Source organism: Eurosta solidaginis, chromosome 5 (assembly GCF_040869045.1).
Source record: "Eurosta solidaginis isolate ZX-2024a chromosome 5, ASM4086904v1, whole genome shotgun sequence".
Lineage (NCBI taxonomy): Eukaryota > Metazoa > Arthropoda > Insecta > Diptera > Tephritidae > Eurosta > Eurosta solidaginis.
The window spans coordinates 140206702-140233796 of NC_090323.1; the positions used below are offsets into that span (position 1 = coordinate 140206702).

Consider the following 27095-nt stretch of genomic DNA (forward strand, 5'->3'; position numbering starts at 1 on the left):
GTATTAGGTGCTCACAGGAACTATTGAAATTATTTTATTTTAGAAATTATTAAAAATACATTCGGAGTAAAAAAGGCTAGAAAAAAGTCACGAAGCTAAACCCAAAATTTCGAGGCTAAAGGCAAAAAAAAAAGGCAAAATCTAGCCTCGAAAAGGCTAACCTGTCAACACTGCTTGTAGACCATATATGTATACGATAAGCGATAGCATAATGGCTACTTCGTGAAAATCAACGACAGCTCTTTTAGTTTGATTTCGATGGTCGTACGGTGAGGAAGTGTCGAACGCGCGCTTAAAACATAGTACCAAAGAGTGCGTGTGACACATGTTTACCGTTCAAGCATTAGGGGTACTCATGATAGCATATAAACTTATAAGGTGTAAAATTATATCCATTTACACACGCGGTTATATGAACGCACCTAGTAATACTCTTGATAAACTTGATAGTTTTTCAGCTGTATTATTTCCAAAAAATTTTTTTGATTGTTATACAAATTAAAAAATACCAAGATTAAGTGAAAAATCAAAACTAAAACGTCTTTACTAAGATATTCTTGTAAATTACTTGCTGATGTTGGAGATTTCTGATGAAAATGCCTGCTGTAATGTCTGCAAGGTTGCATTCCTTTGAGTTTATCGCGTTTACACAATGAAATGTGCGCGTAAATTTATACAAATTGTGTAAATGATTTTTCATACAAAATTTGACAGCTCGTGCGTAAACTAGATAAATTTATACGTTTACACACTTTATAAGGCATTTATACGGTTACATGAGTCCCCCTATTGAAATCAAACTAAATAAATAATTGATTTTGCTTTCGTGCTCGCTACGCGTTCGTGTTTACTAACACATTCTCAATTTGGTAACCTGCCCACCGCTGATTATGATAGAGATCCAATATTATGTATTTGGCCTGTTGCTAACACCGAACTTTTACGAACGTTTTCGAATCTTCTCCAACCTTTTCGAGCCTTTTCGGATCTTTTTTGACAAATATCCGTTACGGTTTTTTTTTATTTAGTCGCCAAGCCCGCGATAAAATCTATGCAATAGCTTAAAAACGAATTTGGAATGTTGGCTTAAATCGTAATTTTTCATTACACAATCGTTCAAGCGTCATTTTAGTTGAAAATCGTCAAAATGACGACGGCGCCGCCAATCTGTCAACGCTGCATCCGAACGGCGATGTACTGACATGATCGAGTGATGCGTTGCAGTATGTGCTTCTGGAAGAGAAGGTCGGCCTAAAATTTCTTCTTCGACTTTTGACCTTGCTCGATTTAGGTTTGGAAAATATTTTTTGTTGAAAATATTTGCTGTAAGTTATAAAAAAAATCCGCAACAACAAATAATACACTAAGTTAACTTAAATCCAGACATAACATCGTCATATTTACTTTAATTATCTGTGACCTCATTTCAGATTAAACCCGTAAAAATAAAATTAAAATTGTATATCGGTCTTAAATCAGTAGTGTTTACATTTCCAGCGATATATACACATGTATGTATGTACATTAGCCTGGGTCGATTTATTAACCGATATCGTGCCATCGATTTTTCGCTAGGATTTGGGCTCAGGAAAGTTCCACTTCGCATACCCAAAAAAATAATTTTCGAGCCTGCGAAATTTCATTTTTTAGTAGGTAATGAAAAAAACCTGAAAAATGAAAGTCGAAAAAAGGTCAAAAAATTAAATTTCGCAGACTCGAAAATTATTTTTTTAGGTATGGTAGTGGAACTTTTTTTGCTGAGCCCAAATCCTAACGAAAAATCTATGGCGCGATATCGGTTAATTTTCGTCCATACAAATCGACCCACTCTAATGTACATAGATAAATGGATTATATGCAAGAATAAAAACAAAAACAATGTGGAAACATGGTCTCATGTGTAACTGCATGCTTAAATTTATATACATATAAGTAGTTGTAAGTTAACAATTATGTAAATACGCATATATCAGATTGATTGACTATATAAAGAAAAAAATTTTCAATTCAAAGCATTTAACAGTTAACTAACCGCAAAAGATGGTTCGCACAATTTTGCAAGTGTTTGTGTTATTTCTCGTTTTAATTGTAAGTAAATTAATTAATGTCAAAAATGATTTAAATTTATGCATATATTATTCGAAGCATTTCAAAAATTTTCGTTTTTATTTCAGACATTTACTGCTGCATCGGATGTGAGTATTTTATTTATTTTTGTTGTTTTTTTTTTTTTTAGCATTTAGTCTAATGAAAATCAATTATTTTATCCTTAGCATCCTCCACCATGGGGTGAACATGGAGGTAAAGGTTCTGAATCCACTACAACGCAGGGATCAGTTAGAGCGCCTTACAAACCGCTCACCTGTCCGCAACCAACTGAGGAAATATTAGAGGTAAAAATAATATAGTATGCAAAAATGCAAAAAATGATTTCAGTTTTATGAAGAACAGTGGAACCACGCAACATCAAAAATATTTAAAAGTAGTCTTCTAATAGTGATGAACAGGGATAGGATTTATAGGCGCTAAAACCTGAGAAATAGGCAAATTTAGTTTTAACAAGTAAGGAAGGCTAAGTTCGGGTGTAACCGAACATTACATACTCAGTTGAGAGCTATGGAGACAAAATAAGGAAAATCACCATGTAGGAAAATGAACCTAGGGTAACCCTGGAATGTGGTTGTATAACATGTGTATCAAATGGAAGGTATTAAAGAGTATTTTAAGAGAGAATAGGCCATAGTTCTTTGGATGGACGCCATTTAGGGATATCGCCATAAAGGTGGACCAGGGCTGACTCTAGAATGTGTTTGTACGATATGGGTATCAAATGAAAGGTGATAATGAGTATTTTAAAAGGGAATGGGCTTTAGTTCTATAGGTGAACGCCTTTTCGAGAAATCCCCATAAAGGTGGACCAGGGGTGACTCTAGAATATGTTTGTACGATATGGGTATCAAATGAAAGCTGTTAATGAGTATTTTGAAAAGGAGTGATCCTTAGTTCCCTAGGTGGACGCCGTTTCGAGATATCGCCATAAAGGTGGACCAGGTGTGTCTCTAGTTGTACGATATGGGAATCAAATGAAAGGTGTTACTGAGCATTTTAAGAGGGAGTGGGCATTAGGTCTATAGGTGGACGCCTTTTCGAAATGTCGCCATTAGGGTGGGCCAGGGGTGACTCTAGAATGTGTTTGAACAATTTCGGTCTCCCTTCGCTACACTCTTCACTTTCACACAAAGAAAAAGATGTTTCAGTTTTTTTTTTCATAAAACGTTATAAATTTAAACCTTTTAATTTCTTCTTTAGTTGTCCATGGTTTTACAAAATTCACTTTGCACAGAAAACTTGATTGATTAGATTAACTTTAAACTTTAAAAAAATAACTTTGGATATTATAAAAAATATATGTTATAATTGTATATATATATGTTGTTGGAACGTTAAAGAAAGGATCGCGTCCGCGTTTGCCGAGTGATAGTACTTGACTGACGAATGCCATATATAATTGTTGACGATGGTAGTGTATGCGCGTTGGCGCCTTTCCATTCGCCGCGCACGGCTGCGCATAAGGATTTCGCCGCCGTATAAATTATGAAGGAGGCGGCTTAAACAGTGTTTGTATGATATGGGTATCAAATGAAAGATGGTAATGAGTATTTTAAAAGGGAGTAATCCTTAGTTCTATAGGTGGACGCCTTTTCGAGATATCGCCATAAAGGTGGACCAAGGGTGACTCTAGAATGGTTGTACGATATGGGTATCAAACGAAAGGTGTTACTGAGCATTTTAAGAGGGAGTGGGCATTAGGTCTATAGGTGGACGCCTTTTCGCGATATCGTCATTAGGGTGGGCCAGGGGTGACTCTAGAATGTGTTTGTACGATATGAGTATCAAACGAAAGGTGTTACTGAGCATTTTAAGAGGGAGTGGGCATTAGGTCTATAGGTGGACGCCTTTTCGAAATATCGCCATTAGGGTGGGCCAGGGGTGACTCTAGAATGTTTGTACGATATGGGTATCAAACGAAAGGTGTTACTGAGCATTTTAAGAGGGAGTGGGCATTAGGTCCATAGGTGGACGCCTTTTCGAGATATCGCCATTAGGGTGGGACAGGGTGACTCTAGAATGTTTTTGGACGATATGGGTATCAGAGGAAAGGTGGTAATGAGTATTTTAAAAGGGAGTAATCGTCAGTTCTATAGGTTGACGCCTTTTCGAGATATCGCCATAAAGGTGGACCAAGGGTGACTCTAGAATGTTTGTACGATATGGGTATCAAACGAAAGGTGTTACTGAGCATTTTAAGAGGGAGTGGACATTAGTTCTATAGGTGGACGCCTTTTCGAGATATCGCCATTAGGGTGAGCCAGGGGTGACTCTAGAATGTTTTTACGATATGGGTATCAAACGAAAGGTGTTACTGAGCATTTTGTGTTACTGGGCTTTAGGTCTATAGGTGCACGCCTTTTCGAGATATCGCCATTAGGGTGGGCCAGGGGTGACTCTAGAATGTGTTTGTACGATATGGATATCAAATTAAAGGTATTAATGAGGGTTTTAAAAGCGAGTAGCCCTTAGATGTATATGTGAAGGCGTTCTCGCGATATCGAACAAATGTGGACCAGGTGATCCAGAAAATCATCTGTCGGGTACTGCTAATTTATTTATATATTCAATACCACTAACAGTATTCCTGCCAAGATTCCAAGGGCTGTTGATTTCGCCTTTTAGAACTTTTTCATTTTCTTCTACTTAATATGGTAGGTGTCACGCCCATTTTACAAAGTTTTTTCCAAAGTTATATTTTGCGTCAATAAACCAATCCAGTTACCATGTTTCATCCCTTTTTTCGTATTTGGTATAGAATTATGGCATTTTTTTCATTTTTCGTAATTTTCGATATCGATAAAGTGGGCGTGGTTATGGTCGGATTTCGGCCATTTTTTATACCAAGATAAAGTGAGTTCAGATAAGTACGTGGGCTAAGTTTAGTAAATATATATCGGTTTTTGCTCAAGTTATTGTGTTAACGGCCGAGCGGAAGGACAGACGGTGGACTGTGTATAAAAACTGGGCGTGGCTTCCACCGATTTCGCCCATTTTCACAGAGAACAGTTACCGTCATAGAATCTATGCTCCTACCAAATTTCAAAAGGATTGGTAAATTTTTGTTCGACTTATGGCATTAAAAGTATTATAGACAAACTAAATGAAAATGGGCGGAGCCACGCCCATTTTGAAATTTTCTTTTATTTTTGTATTTTTTTGCATCATATCATTACTGGAGTTGAATTTTGACTTAATTTACTTATATACAGTAAAGATATTAAATTTTTGGTTAAAATTTGAATTTAAAAAAAAAAAATTTTAAAAAGTGGGCGTGTTCTTCATCCAATTTTGCTAATTTTTATTTAGCGCATATATAGTAATAGTAGTAACGTTCCTGCCAAATTTCATCATGATATCTTCAACGACTGCCAAATTACAGCTTGCAAAACTTTTAAATTGCCTTCTTGTAAAAGTGGGCGGTGCCACGCCCATTGTCCAAAATCTTACTAATTTTCTATTCTGCATCATAACGTCAACCCACCTACCAAGTTTCATCGCTTTAACCGCCTTTGGCAATGAATTATCGCATTTTTTCGGTTTTTCGAAATTTTCGATATCGAAAAAGTGGGCGTGGTTATAGTCCGATATCGTTCATTTTAAATAGCGACCTGAGATGAGTGCTCAGGAACCTACATACCAAATTTCATCAAGATACCTCAAAATTTACTCAAGTTATCGTGTTAACGGACGGACGGACGGACGGACGGACGGACGGACGGACGGACGGACATGGCTCAATCAAATTTTTTTTGGATCCTGATTATTTTGATATATGGAAGTCTATATCTATCTCGATTCCTTTATATATGTACAACCAACCGTTATCCAATCAAACTTAATATACTCTGTGAGCTCTGCTCAACTGAGTATAAAAAAAAGGCAAAAAAAAAGGCATTTATTTTTAGTCTTGTTTGGTACATATTTAAGTATGGGTGTACAATCCGACAATACTCGATATGTACAATGTACATTGTAAATGCATGTATGCATATATATTCAAAATTATTTACATATTTAAACTGGCGGATTGATTTAGCCGTTGTTGCTTTCATAGTAGCACAATACTACTAAATGCATTTTGAAATTTTCGGGCAGTAATCTCATGCGATTATCCCGAAGCATAGCTTTGAAGGAACTAAATGTCCTCTCAACATCTACAGATACCAATGGTGCCTAATTCAAAACCTCAACTTCATTTATAGCTATATTTTCCACAAACTTTTCACCATTCACAATTGCGTCAACTTTTTTTATAACTTGCGGCCTTGATTCGATTGGAATACTTTATAAAATGTTTCCAATATAATTTTAGCTACTGGGCCCTTGGCCTGTTTTAAATTGTTTTCTATGTTGTTGAGAATTGCCAATGGATTGCTAATAGGTTCACCTATGTACGAGTAAACACAGGTATAAGAATAACACAATACCTCTTTTCTGAAGCATTTTGAAAGCATTTCCCTCGCTTAATAGGAAACCAAAATTTGCCTGAATTTAAGCCAACTCCTCTCGGATGCCCTTATTTGCAAACAATTTTTCGCAAAAATAATGCAGGCTGCATCGTCATCAAGACCTTCAACTATTTCTTTGATCTCGTTGAAGTTTTTTCAAAATAAGATGCTGCCTCAAGCCAAGTTCCCCAGCGCGTTAAAACCTTTGAAAGCAAAATTTTTTTTAATCACAATATATGCATATATATTTTAAATATTTACAACATACAGGTTGCGGAGGTAGAGGGAGATCCAGTTGCTTTTCTTTAAAAAACTGGATTCTTGAGGGGCTTTTTGAAAATGCTTTTTTTATATCAGCGATTAAGGAGTCAACGTTTGCGTATTGGCTTCGAAGTTTTTCGCATATCCTGTGAACTCCGTGATCAATACATGTAATATGGATTATTCGTGGGTAAAATAACTGAATCCCCACTACGCTTTTTTTCATATACGGTGCGGCATCTGTTATAAATATCAGCACTTTGTCTCGTTGAACTTCTTCTGGCCATAGAAGCTTCAAGTAATTATCAAAAAGCTTAGCAATTTCTGAGGCATTTACTTTTGGAATTACTTCGGAGGTTAGGAGATACCCTCGACCACCTTGACGCAAAGGACCAACAAAGGCCGGCTTTGTCAGTAGACTCATCTATTGATACAAAAATACTGCTATCTCCAATATTCGACCGAATTGCTTCCAAAACATTTTCGTAAACTTACTTTAAATAATGTCTTCGCATAGTTGATTGATCAGGAACATTCTTCTGGGCATATTTTGCCATAAACGATTTGAATTCCGTATGGTTAGCTTTGAATCGCAGGCTACCATCATTTTGGTGATATCTCGGAAAAATTCGTTTGAATCCGGTGTATTTAAAAATGAGGTAACAGGTTGCACCTTCGTAGAAAGCTTCAATGATACAGCTGTTTTTTGCTTTTCCGTTTGTAGGTGTTGTTGAATGTGGTGTTTCTTGTCATGATTTACTTTAATTCCACAGTAAACACAAATTAATATTTTTCCATCAGTCGTAGGTATATTTGACCCGAATTCCTTTATATAAACGTTGATTTTTACGTAATTATAACAAATTGCTTTAGGCATTTTAAATGTTCGTAAAATACACACTCGACTTTGATATGTATACACACACAAATTTGAAATTGCAAGCAACAACCGACTTTTCATGTCGGTGTTCACTGCGACAAGGAATTCACAATCAGCTGATAAGATGAATTCCAGTGTTTTACAACATAAACTCGTGGTAATGAATAGATAGTGCCGTTTACACGTTGCAGACTTACTTTCAATACTTAAACAATAGGGGGACTCATGAAAGCATATAAACTTATAACATGCAAAATTTAATCCATTTACATACGCTGTTATATGAAACCACCTAGAAATACTCTTGATAAACTTGATTGTTTATCAGCTGTATTGCCAAACAAAAATTTTTTGATTGTTATACAAATTAAAAAATGCCAAGATTAAGTGAAAAATCAAAACTAAAACGTCTTTACCAAGATATTCTTGTAAATGACTTGCTGATGTTGGAGATTTTTGATGAAAATGCCTGCTGTAATGTCTGCAAGGTTGCATTCCTTTGAGTTTACCGCGTTTACACAATGAAATGTGCGCGTAATTTTATACAAATTGTGTAAATGATTTTTCATACAAAATTTGACAGTTCGTTTACGCACAAGATAAATTTATACGTTTACACACTTTATAAGGCATTTATACGGTTACATGAGTCCCCCTAATGTAAAACTTCACATATGTAGATAGAAATAGGCAAAAAAAGGCAAAATATTACAAAAAGGCAGAAAAAGGCAATATAGTCAAAAAAGGAACGAAAAAGGCAATTTAAAAATCATATTTTTAGTGTAGAAAGAGATAAAACGCGTGATTCTTTAATTTATTTATACATACGACGAAGCAGACAAAATTGGCAAATGCCTTAAATCCTATCCCTGGTGATGAACCATAAACCCTTGGCTGGCGCAGTAAATCAGCTTATTAAGCTATTGCAAAGATTTTATCGCGGGCTTGGCGACTAAATCAAAAAAAACCGTAACAGATATTTGTCAAAAAAGATCCGAAAAGGCTCGTAAAGGTTCGGTGTTAGCAACAGGCCAAATACATAATATTGGATCTCTGTCATAATCAGCGGGGGGTAGGTTACCAAATTGAGAATGTGTTAGTAAACACGAACGCGTAGCGAGCACGAAAGCAAAATCAATTATTTATTTAGTTTGATTTCAATGCTTGAACGGTAAACATATGTCACACTCACTCTTTGGTACTATGGTTTAAGCGCGCGTTCGACACTACTTCACCATACGACCATCGAAATCAATAGAGTTGGGTCGTTTCATTCTGAACTTGTTCAATTGACCGGGTTTCTCAACTGAACAAGTGAACTAGATCTCCGACTTGGGTTCTATTTGTTCTTTTAGTTCATTTGTTCTTTTAGTTCGTTTTATCTTCCTCTCATCTCGTTCGCGAACATACATACGTAAATTCATACATACATACGCAGAAATTCACAGTGAGCACGAATGTCGATGATGCCTCTTCCACTAAAGATATGTGTGGTCATCTTTGTGTGTGGCACTGCTACAACAATATATGTATGGACTATTTATGAAAAACATGTTTTGTAAGAAACTAATTATTACATTTATGAAACTTGAAAAGTTCATATTTACAATTTGTGTCTGTACTCTTTCATTTTCCTGGATCTTCCGAAATTTGTAACTTTTTTTTTTGAAGTTAATTATACATATATTAACTTATTTATTCATAACACATTTAAATATACCTACACAAAGCATTGCTGCATACACACCCCAATCTATACTTGTAGGCTTTTTCCGCGGGGCGAGCAGCAGTGAACAAATTTGCTTGAAAAAAAAGAACAAATGAACAAAAAGAACAACTTGTTCGTTCATCAGAAAATGAACGAAAGATTCGAATCTCTGAAATGAACGAAAAAGCACAACTCTAGAAATCAAACTAAAAGAGCTGTCGTTGATTTTCACGGAGAACCTATTGTGCTATCTAGTGTTGCCAGGTGATGCAAAAAAAAGAAGTTAGATTGGCACAAAAAAAAGGTTAGAAAATACTAAATTAAAAAAAAAAAGAAGCTAAAAAAAGGATAGAAATTTCTTGGTTAATTCATTAAATTTTTTTATATTTTAGTTTGCACATTTGTAAATAAAAATTTATAAACATAACTTAAGAATAACTTCCTGTTTCAAAACATATCAGGCACATTTTCCTTGACTAGCACATCGAATTACTTTAAATGATTGCATATGTGTATATACATAAAAAAATATTACAAAATAATTATTTATATAAAATATTCCCCGTCTGAAGAATCAGAAGAGCATAAGTCTGGGTATAAAGTTTGGCTATTTACCATAGATAAGAGATCATCGGTAATTTCAAAGTCATTACAACATTTAGGTAAGCGTTTTAACGAGCATCTAATATTAAGCAGCGCATTAAGCATATTAATTTTTAGTTTGTTCCTTAATTTAGTTTTCAGAATTTTCATGCCACTAAAAATACTTTCAACCTCCGCGATACTGATTGGTAATGCTAAAAAACTAAATATGAATTCGACAAGTTCTAAAAAAGGAGGCTCGTTTAATGCATTTTTATGTTCTCGGACTTACGGCCAAAATTCCATGGTGGAGTGTACATTTTTCCATTGTATAGTTATAAGTTTTCGCCACTGTAGCTCTATTAATGCTATTTGACTTGAAAAATAACTATACTTCTCTTTTCCAAAGTAAGAAAATACATCTTTTCGACGAATTTTCAGCAGAAAAAGAATTAATCTTTTGTAGAAACTCATATTTATTAGGTATTCGGTGCTCACAGGAACTATTAAAATTATTTTATTTTAGAAATTTTTAAAAATAAATTCGGAGTAAAAAAGGCTAGAAAAAAGTCACGAAGCTAAACCCGAAATTTCGAGGCTAAAAGCAAAAAAAAAGGCTAAATCTAGCCTCGAAAAGGCTAACCTGGCAACACTGGTGCTATCGCTTATCCTATACATATATGGTCGCTTACAAGCAGTACTGACAGGTTAGCCTTTTCGAGGCTAGATTTTGCCTTTTTTTTTTTGCCTTTAGCCTCGAAATTTTGGGTTTAGCTTCGTGACTTTTTTCTAGCCTTTTTTACTCCGAATGTATTTTTAATAATTTCTAAAATAAAATAATTTCAATAGTTCCTGTGAACACCTAATACATAATAATATGAGTTCTCTACAAAAGATTAATTCTTTTCTGCTGAAAATTCGTTGAAAGTTTCAAAGCCAGATGTATTTTCTTACTTTGAAAAAGAGAAGTATAGTTATTCTTCAAGTCGAATAGCATTAATAGAGCTGCAGTGGCGAAAACTTATAACAATACAATGGAAAAATGTACACTCCACCATGGAATTTTGGTCGGAAGTCCGAGAACATAAAAATGCATTAAACGAACCTCCTTTTTTAGAACTTGTCGAAGTCATATTTTTTTTTTTTAGTATTACCACTCAGTAACGCGGAGGTTGAAAGAATTTTTAGTGGCATGAAAATCCTGAAAACTAAATTAAGGAACAAACTAAAAATTAAAATGCTTAATGCGCTGCTTAATATTAGATACTCGTTGAAACGCTTATCTAAATGTTGTAAGGATTTTGAAATTACCGATGATCTCATATTTATGGTAAATAGCCAAACTTTATACGCAGACTTAAGCTCTTCTGATTCTTCAGACGGGGAATATTTTATATAAATAATTAATTTGTAATATTTTTTTTATGTATATACACATATGCAATCATTTAAAGTAATTCCATGTGCTAGTCAAGGAAAATGTGCCTGATATGTTTTGAAACAAGAAGTTATTTTTAAGTTATGTTTATAAGTTTTTATTTACAAATGTGTAAACTAAAATATAAAAAAAAATTTTATGAATTAACCAAAAAAATTTCTGGCCGTTTTCTAGCTCCTTTCTTTTCTAAATTTAGCTTTGTCGAACTTTTTTTTTTTGCCAATCTAGCTTCTTGTTTTGTGATGACCTGGCAACACTGCTTACAAGCCAACATAATAAAACCGCACTGCTTTTTTTTAGCGCACGCAAACAACCGGCGTTTTTTGCCCTTACCAAAATAAGCATGCGTTGCGACTATCATGTGTGCAAACGTCAAATCTAAATGTCACGCAGAACAAAAATTGGAAATCGAGTTAGGTTTTCACGCAGCAAATTCAATTTGAGTTGCTCTCATACAAGTTGTATGTGCATGGACATTTTTGACAGAAAATGACTTGCGTGCATTTATATTAGGTTGGCTTGTTAGCAGGTGCTAAGCTCGCGCCCACCCCGGATCATAAAGTTAAAGTTAAAGTTAAACTTAAAGTTAAAGTTATAGTTAAATTTAAAGTTAAAGTTAATGTTAAAGCGAAAGTTAAAGTTAAAAATAAAGTTAAAGTTAAAGTTGAAGTCAAAGTTAAAGTTAAAGTTAAGGTTAAGGTTAAAGTTAAAGTTAAAGTTAAAGTTAAGGTTAAAGTTAAATTTAAAGTTAAAGTTACAGTTAATGTTAAAGTTAAAGTGAATGTTAAAGTTAAAGTTAAAAATAAAGTTAAAGTTAAAGTTAAAGTTAAAGTTAAAGTTAAAGTTAAAGTTAAAGTGAATGTTAAAGTTAAAGTGAAAGTTAAAGGTAAAAAATAAAGTTAAAGTTAAAGTTAAATTCAAAGTTAAAGTTAAAGTTAAGGTTAAAGTTAAAGTTAAAGTTACAGTTAATGTTAAAGTTAAAGTTAAATTTAAAGTTAAAGTTACAGTTAATGTTAAAGTTAAAGTTAAAGTTAAAGTTAAAGTAAAGTTAAAGTTAAAGTGAATGTTAAAGTGAAAGTTAAAGTTAAAGTTAAAAATAAAGTTAAAGTTAAAGTGAAAGTTAAATATTAACTTCTCATTTATTCAATAAAAGTAAAAAATTTGTTTTCTTATCGGTCACCACGCTTAAAAAGGTTAACTTGAATTAATATCAAAGACAAAACTTGAATTAATATCAAAGAAAACAAAATGTTGCATAAATATTATAATTGCATAAGTTGATAATATGCAATAGCTTTACCGCGGCAGTCCCCGGGTGCCATACGTCCTTTTTTTTTGTTTAAATATTGACTGGTAGCTCAATTTTTGGCGATTTAAATTTTAGTCTTAGTAAATCTACTACTGAGTGTAATATAACTATATATTGCCTCTAGTCTCGAAAACGCCTTTGAAAAGCGATTTCTTCCAAAATTTGAATAGCGGCCTATTTCCGAATTTAGTAGGAGATCTCGATATACCAGAACTCCTTTCAAACGCGCCATATCTCCACACAAATTCAATACGTTGTGATCTAGTATAGAGCGTTTTAAAACGCTACAGTGACCACACTTATGACTTCTCATTGACTGTTGACCCAGTGGTCCAAAATAAGTTATTAGAGTCATGCCAGGTTGGTATACAACTTGAGATGGTGGCAAACGTCCCTGTGTATGTGCTCCACGACGTCCCGCATAAACACCCGCGTATGCGGGATACTTACTTTCCTGTTGAAGAATGCATATCCATTGCAAACATCATACAAATCTCAAATTTATATTTTTGGGAATAATTTCAAGCATAAACAAACAATTTAATTTCTCAAATGAACTCGCACAGTTTTGAAAGTTTTTTCCTAAATTCTACATTCCAAATTTTAGACTAAAAATGGGTACTTTTTTAAACCACATAACCTGCAGCTAAAACTTTTCGGTTTAAATTTATATGAACAAAAAAGACCCAGAATTAAAATGTTTCATTTATGTTTAATAAATTCGTTTATTTTAAACACCAAGAATCAATAAATAAATCATCAATCAATATTGCGACGTAGGGAATATGGATAGAACTTCTTTGTTTTAATTTTAAACCACTCATTGGGTAAAATTTTAACTCAAAAATATAAAAAGTTAGTCCCCTGCATGTTTAGAATGCAAGACTTTTAGGTTTTAATTTCAAAGCACTCATTGGAAATGATATTTTCTTAACTAAAGTTTAAACCCAAACATATTAAAAGTTGGGTTTATCCTCTAATAGTTTATGATATAGAGCAACAAAGTTTAAAAACGCAGTATGGGAAAAACTTTTTAGTTTCATTTTTAACCTTTAACGAAAATTATTTTTTTAGTGTCTGGATTAAAATTGAATCCAATGTATCTTAAAAATGGCTTAAACCGATTTAGCCTGGTGATTTTGGTGCGAGTTTAAACTCAGTTAAATGTGACTAGAGTTTCACCTTGCCACTTCGTTTTATAACATCAAATGGTGCAGCTCATCTCAGCTAAAGCGGCCGAAGAGGCAGGGTAAAACTCTAGTCACTTTTAACTTGAGTATGAACTCGAAAACCGGATCTCAGGTGTTTTAAAATTAGTAAGAACAAGTAAGGAAGGCTAAGTTCGGGTGTAACCGAACATTACATACTCAGCTTTGGAGACAAAATAAGGGAAAATCACCGTGTAGGAAAATTAACCTAGGGTAAACATGGAATGTGTTTGTATGACATGGGTATCAAATGGAAGGTATTAAAGAGAGAATTTTAAAAGGGAGTGGGCTATAGTTCTATAGGTGGACGCAATTTCGGGATATCGCCATAAATGTGGACCAGGGGTGACTCTAGAATGCGTTTGTACGATATGGGTATCAAATGAAAGGTGTTAATGAGTATTTTAAAAGGGAGTGGCCCTTAGTTCTATAAGTGTACGCCATTTCGGGATATCGCCATAAAGGTGGACCAGGGGTGACTCTAGAATGCGTTTGTACGATATGGATATCAAATGAGAGGTGTTAATGGGTATTTTAAAAGGGAGTGGGCCTTAGTTCTATAGGTGGACGGATTTTTCGAGATATCGCCATAAAGGTGGACCACGGGTGACTCTAGAATGTGTTTGTACGATATGGGTATTAAATGAAAGGTGTTAATGAGTATTTTAAAAGGAGGTCGGCCTTAGTTCTATAGGTGGACGCCTTTTCAAGATAACGCCATAAAGGTGAACCAGGGGTGATTTTAGAATGCGTTTGTACGGTATGGGTATCAAATTAAAGGTGTTAATGAGGGTTTTAAAAGGGAGTGGCTCTTAGTTGTATATTTGAAGGGCTTTTCGAGATATCGACCAAAATGTGTCGGGTGCCGCTAATTTATTTATATATGCAATACAACGAACAGTACTCCTGTCAAGATTCCAAGGGCTTTTGATTTCGCCCTTCAAAACTTTTTCATTTTCTTCTACTTAATATGGTAGGTGTCACACCCATTTTACAAACGGAGGGACAGACGGCATTAAAAGTATTCTAGACAAATTAAATGAAAAAGGGCGGAAACACGCCCATTTTGAAATTTTCTTTTATTTTTGTATTTTGTTGCACCATATCATTACTGGAGTTGAATGTTGACATAATTTACTTATATACTGTAAGGATATTGAATTTTTTCTTATAATTTGACTTTTAAACAATTTTTTTTTAAAGTGGGCGTGTACGTCATCCGATTTTGCTAATTTTTATTTGGCTCACATACAGTAATGTGAGTTACGTTCCTACCAAATTGCATCATGACATCTTCAACGACTGCCAAATTACAACTTGCAAAACTTTTAAATTACCTTCTTTTAAAAGTGGGCGGTGCCACGCCCATTGTTCCAAAATTTTACTAATTTTCTATTTTCCGTCAAAAGATGAACCCAACTACCAAGTTTCATCGCTTTATCCGTCTTTGGTAATGAATTATCGCACTTTTTCTCTTTTTCGAAATTTTCGATATCGAAAAAGTGGGCGTGGTTGTAGTCCAATTTCGTTCATTTTCAATAGCGATCTGAGATGAATGCCCAGGAACCTAGATACCAAATTTCATCAAGATACCTCAAAATTTGTGAGCTCTGCTCAACTGAGTATAAAAAGTTTAAAATCAGCAGTAAAAAAATAAACTAAAATTGTTGACCGTGTATACATTAAGCTTGGTTGATTTGCATGGACGAAAGTTAACACATATCGCGCCATCGATTTTTCGATAGGTTTTGGGCTCAGGAAAAAAAGTTCCACAAAAAAATAATTTTCGAGCCTGCAAAATTTGGGTTTTTTGACTTTGTTTCTTTGATTTTTAAGGCTTTTTTCATGACCTACTTAAAAAAATTTTCATTTGCTTTTAAAATTTGTATGTATACCCTGTCCGACTCAAAATTGTCCGCTAAAAACTTTGGCGAAAACACTTTTTTTGAAAAAAAAAAAATATTTTTTGGGTTTTGAGGAGTGTTTTAGTGAAAAAATTTATTTTTGCGCCATTTTTTTTAAGGGTTTCTTCAGAAACGTGCAAAAGTGTTGCCGATGAAAACGAATTTGTCTCATATTTCCTATCCCACTTAAAAGTATGCGATAAAAATGTTGGCATTAACAATTTTATAAAAAAAAAAGGACGTGTGGCACTCAGGGACTGCCGCGGTAAAGCTATTGCATATTATCAACTTATGCAATTATAATATTTATGCCACATTTTGTTTTCTTTGATATTAATTCAAGTTTTGTCTTTGATATTATTTCAAGTTAACCTTTTTAAGCGTGATGACCGATAAGAAAACACATTTTTTACTTTTATTGAATAAATGAGAAGTTAATATTTAACTTTCACTTTAACTTTAACTTTATTTTTAACTTTAACTGTCACTTTAACTTTAACTTTAACTTCAACTTTAACTTTGACTTTAACTTTAACTTTAACTTTATTTTTAACTTTAACTTTAACTTTAACTGTCACTTTAACTTTAACTTTAACTTTAACTTTAGCTTTAACTTTAACTTTAACTTTAACTTTAACTTTAACTTCAACTTTAACTTTAACCTTAACTTTAACTTTAACTTTCAATTTAGCTTCAGCTTTAACTTTAACTTTAACTTTAACTTTAACTTTAACTTCAACTTTAACTTTAACTCTAACTTTAACTTCAACTTTAACTTTAACATTAACCTTAACTTTAACTTTAACTTTAACTCTAACTTTAACTTCAACTTTAACATTAACCTTAACATTAACCTTAACTTTAACTTTAACCTTAACTTTAAATTTAACTTTAACTTTAACTTTTACTTTAACTTTAACTTTAACTGTCACTTTAACTTTAACTTTATTTTTAACTGCAACTTTAACTTTCGCTTTAACTTTAACATTCACTTTAACTTTAACTTTAACTTTAACACTAACTTTAACTGTCACTTTAACTTTAAGTTTATTTTTAACTGTAACTTTAACTTTCGCTTTAACTTTAACATTCACTTTAACTTTAACTTTAACTTTAACTTTAACTTTAACTTCAACTTCAACTTTATCTTTAACCTTAACTTTAACTTTAACCTTAACTTTAACTTTAACTTTAACTTTGACTTTAACTTTAACTTTAACCTTAACTTTAACTTTAAATTTCCCCGTGGGGTATCGGTCCCCTACCGGGCGCCTCCTCAGGTGGTGGATAGGGGAACGCTTCCCACAAGACGGGAGGTACTGAGTGAATTAAGTACTCAGGGCGAACCAAAACGAGCAATCCAGTGGAAAAATGGGAATGTGTTGCTCTAAGGGCAACACATCCCAAAGTTCCGGTGGAAGGGCGATGGAATGCCGCCCTAAAATACCCCATCAAGCATCCACAGGATCGAGACCAGTAAGATCCTGTTGACCAGAACTGGAAATATGATTATGAACTGATTGCTACGGGCTGGCGATGACGATAGGCTACTACCTTAATAAGCAAGGGTGACACCTTGCCCAAACGGCTGGTAGGTTAATATCGGCATCGTCTCCGTCTCGTTAAAACCTTGGTAGGTCTTCAAGTACGTTCGAAGCACGTCGCCATTAAGTTGGTGGTGCAGGCTCAGTTGAGACGACTCCTGACTAACGCTGTATTCTGGCTCTGAACACAGACTCCCATAAGGACCTGTGTCAACCCACGCGTGGCCTCCCTGCTTCTGCAAAGATAACCACGGGAATTGAAGACGGAGACTGCACATCGTGCGGAGATAGCGGCTTGAAACGGAGACCCAATAGAACAAATGAGCAACAAAATAAAAACAACAAAGGAAGATAAAAGTAGAGAAAGCGAGAAAGAAATGGGCGATGAAGCGGTGTTCAAGAAGAGCACTAAAGTGCTGAGATCGCCGGTTTTAACAACCCCCGCTAAGGCGACCTTGTCGGTAATGCCCACACAAGGCACCGAATCGGCGGAAAAGACAAAGGCGGCGAAAGCAAAGCTGCGCGACAACCCCAGCCAGTCAACACCTGCTACTGCAAGGGAAAAAGCGTCGTTAAGCTCACCCAGTGTCGTTGCACAGCGCGCTGTTGCGAAGGAGAAACGTGCGACTCCGCCAAGAGGCTCACTCTCATACACAAGCCTAGAAGGGAAGAGCCAAGACGAACTGCTGGAGTACGCGGTATCAGTGCTGCGCGAGATGCAGGAAACCGCTCTTAAGCAGAAGACCGTGTCCAAGGACATAAAAACCGGTATGGCTCTTCTCGAGGAAGCGTTAAGCTGCATGGGATCGTTAAGGGCACAAAATGTAGATGAGAGCCAAAGAGAAACGATATGAAAGAACAAATACGCTTTCACAAGGTGAGTCTTGGTCCAATGTAGCGCGCCGGAGGCTGAAACAGCGGGCCCAGCCAGCCAAGCAGGCAATCCCCGTCCAAGCTCCTAAATCTCAAAAACGGGCGAGAAAGAGGAGACAAGCAGCAACTTTTGTGGTAAAACCTGTGGAAGGCAAAAGCTATGCCCAGGTACTAGGGGCCATACGCGGCCATCTCCGCCCTAATGACACAGGTACGGTGGTACGGTCAGTACGAAAAACCAAATCTGGTAACGTACTGATTGAAACGGCGCGCTGCAGTGACCAGGCGGCCTTCAGAGCAGCTATAGGTAGTGCAGTAGGAGAGGTCGGTGAAGCACAACAGCTTTCCAAGCGGATGAAGTTGGAAATAATTGGCATGGACTGTCTCACAACTGAAACAGAAATCCAAGACGCAATAAGGAGGGAGGTCGGAAAAGAAGAAATCACTAGACCTCTCCGAGTCTCTGTGTTCGCAGCAAACCAAAGAGAACAGAAAATGGCGGTCGTCGAAGTGGACGAGAATATTGGCAACGCCCTACTCAAAAAAGGTAAAATTCCTATCGGATGGATACAGTGCCGAATCAGACAGCGAGCAGAAGTACAACGCTGCTTTAGGTGTCTCGGCTACGGACACCGGAAGGCTGAATGCAAGGGTCCAGACAGGAGTAACGCCTGCTGGAAGTGTGGGCAAAGCGGCCACAAAGCTTCGGCCTGTACCGCAGCTCCAAAATGTTACCTGTGTAATACACAGAAGCTCGATCATGTCCCTGGATCTGGAGCATGCAGCATTTTCAGAGCGGCACTCGCTGTTGCAAAGGCCAAAGTCTCAATTCAATAGTGATTAGTTTTATCCAAGGCAACCTAAACCGGAGCAGACTTGCTGATGAGCTACTACAACAGTTGGTCTTAGACCATAAAGCTAACTGCGTTATCATCAGCGAACCCTACAGAGCCCGAAATGATTGGCATATAGACAACACCGGCACCGCCGCAATCTGGATGACAGATGCAAACGCCAATATTGTGAACCGTGTTGCCGGACAAGGCTACGTCCGCCTAATTACGAATAATACCACAATAGTAAGCTGCTACTTGTCCCCGAATGATCCCATGCAAACGTTCAGAGACAAGCTTGAACTTATTGAAGACGACCTGAGGGACTTAACTAGTAACCTGGTTGTGGCAGGAGACTTTAACGCAAGAGCCGTCGAATGGGAATGCCGCAGACTAACACCCGTGGAAGGTTAGTCCTTGAGATGGCAGCCAGGCTCGGTTTGAACGTGCTTAACACTGGTACGACCCCTACATACCGACGGCCAGGCTTTGGATACTCGATCTCCGATGTGACACTAGTGTCAGAAAGCCTGCTGCTGACCGCTGCTGGATGGAGAGTCATAGAGGATCTGACTGGCAGCGATCACAACTACATCACTTTCCACCTAAACGATCCCGGTCAGAGGCAGATTCCGAACGGTCCACGTAGAAGAAAAGCATGGGACGCATCCAAGGTAGACTGTGCCACGTTCTCCGCATCAGTACTGGGGGATGCCCGACGGATAATCAACAACTCCAGTCCGACGGAAGAGACGGTTGAAAAGACAATGAGCTGTCTTCGCCACGCTTGCAACCTCTCTGTGCCACGGAGGGGTGTGTGGAGGGGTAAAAAGCAGGTATACTGGTGGAATAGCGAAATCGCGGAGCTGCGGAAAATATGCCACAGGATGCGAAGGCTACCAACTCGCGCGCGCGGCAGGCCTGAGGCTCTAGAAAAGTCGGAAGCGTACAAAGGAGCGAAGAAAGCTCTTAGTGCTGCCATTAAGCAAAGCAAGCTTAAGTGCTGGAAAGCGCTTTGCGAGGAAGTGGATCGAGACCCCTGGGGGCAGGGATATAAGATAGTAATGAAGAAGTTCCGTCCGCCAAACCAGCTGATGGACGAGAACCAAATAAGGAACATTGTGGATGGCCTGTTTCCCACCCAACTGCCTAGGGAGGGCGGGTACGTTACCCATGAAGATCGCAACGTGGAACCATTCCTAGAAGAAGAGCTTAAAACTGCCGTGCGAACTATGAAACCTAGGAAAGCACCTGGGCCCGACGGAATACCCGCGGAGGCAATTAGACTAGCTGCAAATAACTGCCCAGAACTTATGTTGCACATGTACAACAAATGTCTCGAAGAAATAACTTTCCCCACCATATGGAAGTACTCACGGTCAAAAAAAGGTAATAATAACAGGTGGAGCTGCCCAGGGTACGGTACTAGGTCCCGATCTCTGGAATGTAACTTACGACAGTCTTCTTCGATTAGACATGCCAGAAAGCACCTTCCTCGTTGCTTTTGCAGACGACGTGGCAGCTGTGATAACAGCACCAAGCTGCGAGCTGGCACAGCTAAAATTAAACCAGGTCATGCGTAAACGGTCTCCAGTTAGCAACAGCCAAAACGGAGATCGTCATCCTCACAAAGAGACGTATTCCCACTACCAGGAACATGATGGTTGGGGACCAGCCAATAGAAACACTCGCTTCAACGAAATATCTGGGAGTGAGGTTAGACAGCAAACTCAACTTCTCGGATCACATACGAGGGGCCTGCGAAAGAGCTGTGCGCATAATAGCGCAGTTGAGTAGATTAATGGCAAACACAGGTGGCCCAAAGCCATGCACAAGGAAGTTGCTTGCATCAGCCTCGGATTCTATACTCTTATATGGTGCAGAAATCTGTGCGAACGCAATGAAATACCGGAAGAACCGAGTCGCCCTCACCTCGGTCCAACGCAGAGGGGCGCTGCGAATATCTTCGGCTTACCGCACGGTATCAGCTGAAGCTGTCCTGGTCGTTGCGGGAACCATACCGATATATCTTATCGTTGAGGAAAGAAAAACAATATATGACAACGGATCGCAAGCAAGTAGAGCTGCTGTTGCCATGCAGGCGCGAGAAAAATCGATCCGACGCTGGCAATATCAGTGGAGCAACAGCATCGTAGGAAAGTGGACTAGGGAACTAATCCCTGAACTGAATCCATGGTTGAAGCGAGCGCACGGAGAGGTAGACTTTTACCTGACCCAGTTTCTAACGGGACACGGTTACTTCCGCAAATACCTACACAGAATGGGTAAGGTTGATAGCCCGAGCTGCCTATACTGTGGGAAAATAGACGATGTACGCCACACCGTCTTCGAATACAGGCACTTCTCCCATCAGCGAAGGAGGGTAGAAGAGGTACTTGGCGACCTAGCCCCGGGCAGTGTCATTAATAACATGACCTGTCGAAGAGATAGATGGGATACGGTCAGCACATATGTGAGGCATATACTTACCAGTAAACGAGAAGACGGATGCCTAGCCCATTAGCGTGAGAGTAGCCATAGAGCTCACGTAGCGCGCACCCGTACCCGAAGTAATGCTAAACGCGGTCCCAGGTACGGGGATTTGCGCGGGCCGTGGATGGTTAGGTTTTAGTGGGTAGGCCTTCATGGAAGAGGGGAGTCCTACACTCGGAGAGTCTCGCAGTGAGGCTTAAATATCCCGGTCAGTGCATAAAGCATTTCCTCCTTCCACGAAACACAAAAAAAAAAAAAAAAAATTTTAATTTGACTTTAACTACAACTTTAAATTTAACCTTAACTTTAACTTTAACTTTAACCCTAACTTTAACTTTAACTTTAACTTTAACCTTAACTTTAACTTTAACTTTAACTTTAACTTTGACTTTAACTTTAACTTTAACCTTAACTTTAACTTTAAATTTAAATTTAACTTTAACTTTAACTGTCACTTTAACTTTAACTTTAACTTGTACTTTAACTGTCACTTTAACTTTAACTTTATTTTTAACTGTAACTTTAACTTTCGCTTTAACTTTAACATTCACTTTAACTTTAACTTTAAAATTAACTTTAACTTTAACTTTAACTTTAACTTCAACTTTAACTTTAACCCTAACTTTAACTTTAACTTTAACCTTAACTTTAATTTTAACTTTAACCTTAACTTTAACTTTAAATTTAACTTTAACTTTAACTTTAACTGCAACTTTAACTTTAACCTTAACTTTAACTTTAACTTTAACTGTCACTTTAACTTTAACTTTAACTGTCACTTTAACTTTAACTTTATTTTTAACTGCAACTTTAACTTTCGCTTTAACTTTAACATTCACTTTAACTTTAACTGTCACTTTAACTTTAACTTTATTTTTAACTGTAACTTTAACTTTCGCTTTAACTTTAACATTCACTTTAACTTTAACTCAAACTTTAACTTTAACTTTAACTTTAACCTTAACTTTAACTTTAACCTTAACTTTAACTTTGACTTTAACTTTAACCTTAACTTTAACTTTAACTCTAACTTTAACTTTAACTTTAACCTCAACTTTAACTTTAACTTTAACTTTATCTTTAACTTTGACTTTAACTTTAACTTTATTTTTAACTTTAACTTTCGCTTTAGCATTCACTTTAACTTTAACTATAACTTTAACTTTGACTTTAACTTTAACTTTAACCTTAACTTTAACTTTAAATTTAACTTTAACTTTAATTTTTACTTTAACTTTACCTTCAACTTTAACTTTAACCTTAACGTTAACTTTAACTTTAACTTTAACTGTCACTTTAACTTTAACTTTAACTGTCACTTTAACCTTAACCTTATTTTTAACTGCAACTTTAACTTTCGCTTTAACTTTAACATTCACTTTAACTTTAACTTTAACTGTCACTTTAACTTTAACTTTATTTTTAACTGTAACTTTAACTTTCGCTTTAACTTTAACATTCACTTTAACTTTAACTCAAACTTTAACTTTAACTTTAACCTTAACTTTAACTTTAACCTTAACTTTAACTTTAACTTTGACTTTAACTTTAACCTTAACTTTAACTTTAACTCTAACTTTAACTTTAACTTTAACCTTAACTTTAACTTTAACTATGACTTTAACTTTAACTTTATTTTTAACTTTAACTTTCGCTTTAGCATTCACTTTAACTTTAACTATAACTTCAACTTTAACTTTATGTTAACTTTAACTTTCGCTTTAACTTTAACATTTACTTTAACTTTAACTTTAATTTTAACTTGAACTTTAACTTTAACTTCAACTTTAACTTTATTTTTAACTTTAACTTTCGCTTTAACATTCACTTTAACTTTAACTTTAACTTTATGATCCGGGGTGGGCGTGAGCTTAGCACCTGCTAACAAGCCAACCTAATATAAACGCACGCAAGTCATTTTCTGTCAAAAATGTCCATGCACATACAACTTCTATGAGAGCAACTCAAATTGAATTTGCTGCGTGAAAACCTGACTCGATTTCCAATTTTTGTTCTGCGTGACATTTAGATTTGACGTTTGCACACATGATTGTCGCAACGCATGCTTATTTGGGTAAGGGCAAAAAACGCCGGTTGTTTGCGTACGCTAAAAAAAAGCAGTGCGGTTTTATTAGGTTGGCTTGTAAGCAGTGTTGCCAGGTTATCACAAAACAAGAAGCTAGATTGGCAAAAAAAAAGTTAGAAAAAGCTAAATTTACAAAAGAAAGGAGCTAGAAAATGGCCAGAAATTTTTTTGGTTAATTCATTAAATTTTTTTTTATATTTTAGTTTACACTTTTGTAAATAAAAACTTATAAACATAACTTAAACATAACTTCTTGTTTCAAAACATATCAGGCACATTTTCCTTGACTAGCACATGGAATTACTTTAAATGATTGCATATGTGTATATACATAAAAAAAATATTACAAATTAATTATTTATATAAAATATTCCCCGTCTGAAGAATCAGAAGAGCTTAAGTCTGCGTATAAAGTTTGGCTATTTACCATAAATATGAGATCATCGGTAATTTCAAAATCCTTACAACATTTAGATAAGCGTTTCAACGAACATCTAATATTAAGCAGCGCATTAAGCATTTTAATTTTTAGTTTGTTCCTTAATTTAGTTTTCCAACCTCCGCGTTGCTGAGTGGTAATACTAAAAAACTAAATATGATTTCGACAAGTTCTAAAAATGGAGGTTCGTTTAATGCATTTTTATGTTCTCGGACTTCCGACCAAAATTCCATGGTGAAGTGTACATTTTTCCATTGTATTGTTATAAGTTTTCGCCACTGCATCTCTATTAATGCTATTCGACTTGAAGAATAACTATACTTCTCTTTTTCAAAGTAAGAAAATACATCTGGCTTTGAAACTTTCAACGAATTTTCAGCAGAAAAGAATTAATCTTTTGTAGAGAACTCATATTATTATGTATTAGGTGTTCACAGGAACTATTGAAATTATTTTATTTTAGAAATTATTAAAAATGCATTCGGAGTAAAAAAGGCTAGAAAAAAGTCACGAAGCTAAACCTAAAATTTCGAGGCTGAGGGCAAAATCTAGCCTCGAAAAGGCTAACCTGTCAACACTGCTTGTAAGCGACCATATATGTATACGATAAGCGATAGCACAATGGCTACTTCGTGAAAATCAACGACAGCTCTTTTAGTTTGATTTCGATGGTCGTACGGTGAGGAAGTGTCGAACGCGCGCTTAAAACATAGTACCAAAGAGTGCGTGTGACACATGTTTACCGTTCAAGCATTGAAATCAAACTAAATAAATAATTGATTTTGCTTTCGTGCTCGCTACGCGTTCGTGTTTACTAACACATTCTCAATTTGGTAACCGTGTAAATGTTGTGGTACCCACCGCTGTTTATGTTAGAGATCCAATTTTATATATTTGGCCTGTTGCTAACACCGAACCTTTACGAACCTTTTCGAACCTTTTCGAGCCTTTTCGGATCCTTTTTGACAAATATCCGTTACGGTTTTTTTTGATTTATTCACCAAGCCCGCGATAAAATCTATGCAATAGCTTAAAAATTTTTTTTGGTTTCTGGGACTTGTTTTGGTCGAAATCGATTTTTTCATTTTCAAGGCTCCAAATCATTTTTATGTATATGTTTCCGTTAGACCCACCAATAAGTATACCAAAATGATCAGGTGACGAGCTTAGTTGATTTTTCCATGTCCGTCTTTCCGTCCGTCCGTCCGTCTGTCCGTTCGTTTGAACGCAATTCCTCAATTTTTGAGATATCTTGATGAAATTTGGTATTGACATTTGTTGGAATCGACCGGATCGGACCACTATAGCATATACCTCCCATGCAATCGATTATTCAATAAGAGGGTTTTCGACATTTCCGCCCCATTTCTGCCTCATTTTAACAGCTAGCAACATCAAATTTTACCACAAGCTTACGTATTGCGCATAGATTGTTGTCTGAAAAAATCATCAAGATCGGACATATTTATAATATATATCCCATACAACCGACTGCTCAGGTAAGAGGATTTTCATCATTTTTGTCAAAATCGATTTTTAGTCCGATAAATAAATTTTTTCACCAAAACACTCCTCAAAACCCAAAAAAAATAATTTTTTTTTTTTTTCAAAAACTGTTATCGCCAAAGTTTTTAGCGGACAATTTTGAGTCGGACATGGTATACATGAAAATTTTAAAATCAAATCAAAATTTTTTAAGTAGGTCATGAAAAAAACCTTAAGAATTAAAGAAACAAAAGTCAAAAAACTCAAATTTTGCAGGCTCGAAAATAATTTTTTTGGGTATACTTAGTAGAACTTTTTTTTCCTGAGCCCAAAACCTATCGAAAAATCGATGGCGCGACATAGGTTAATAAATCGACCCAGCTTAGTATACATACTAAGTAACTTAACTTAATATTTTTAATTTTGCAGTGCGTGCGACAATGGGCCTGTCAGTACTTGATACGCCTGGACTTACGGTGAGTAAAATATCTTACTCGCATATAAGGATTACACTACATCTATGCTATAATTTTTCCACTCAGTAATATTTACCTAACTTTAATATTTGCTTTATTTTTATAAAGTTGTCTTCTAAATTTAAACGGTTTTCCTTAATTGGCCAACTGCCTGGCCACTTAGGAAGTACGGGAAATGCTTTGCGTGGTGGTAGCGGTGGCATACTTGGAGGACTTCTGGGTTAATTCCGCAAGGAGCACATACATACATACATATGTATATATATATACATTATTTTAACTTTGTTCAATATTTAAATAAAGTCAAATAGATTATAATACCTTTTCATACACACATATGTATGTATGTAAACATTTAAAATATGTACATACAGTGGCTCACAAAAGTATTTGCATTCGAAACTGATTATAAAAACCTTTGATTAATTTTATATTTTATTATTTATTCTGTAGAAAAGTTTTAGTGGTATTAAAGCTAATGATTCAAACTAATGAAATGAGTTATTTAAATTTCAAAATATATTTTCTATTTTCCGAAAACTTAACATAACATAAACAAGTAAGGACGGGACTCTCTTCGGCTGTGCCGAAGACTTCATACCTTTCAGGAATGGGGCTGAACAATAATCTTATCCCATTCGTAATCTCCAAATAATGCGCTGTATAAGATAAGAAATATATAGTGAACAGATGTGCATACCTAAAATATTTTAAGATAAATATAAAAAATGGCAAAAACCCCCTTTTTATATTGGAAACTAAGGGAGAAATGGCTAAAAATCTTTCTATCTGAACGATCGACTGTATGGGATAGGTATATTCTATATAAATATAGCTCCGATCAAATTGAATTTTTCAGAAAATCTTCTATGATATATTAAAATATATATCACCGATTTTCACGTTTATACTTTCTAAATTAAGGGAGAAATGGCCAAAAATCTTTCTATCTGAACAATCGGTTGTATATCCCATACTAACTATATATAGCTCCGATCAAAGTGATTTTTTCAGGA

General features: G+C 35.8%; 1 protein-coding gene across 1 annotated transcript; it reads left to right on the forward strand.

Annotated features, from left to right (window-relative positions):
• The first annotated feature begins 2013 nt into the window (after positions 1-2013).
• Positions 2014-26469, forward strand: LOC137233582 (uncharacterized). The gene is made up of 5 exons (XM_067756688.1): positions 2014-2088; positions 2175-2195; positions 2274-2393; positions 26033-26079; positions 26188-26469. The coding sequence occupies exons 1-5, from the start codon at positions 2041-2043 to the stop codon at positions 26216-26218; spliced, it is 267 nt and encodes an 88-aa protein (XP_067612789.1). The 5' UTR covers positions 2014-2040; the 3' UTR covers positions 26219-26469.
• Positions 26470-27095: the final 626 nt, after the last annotated feature.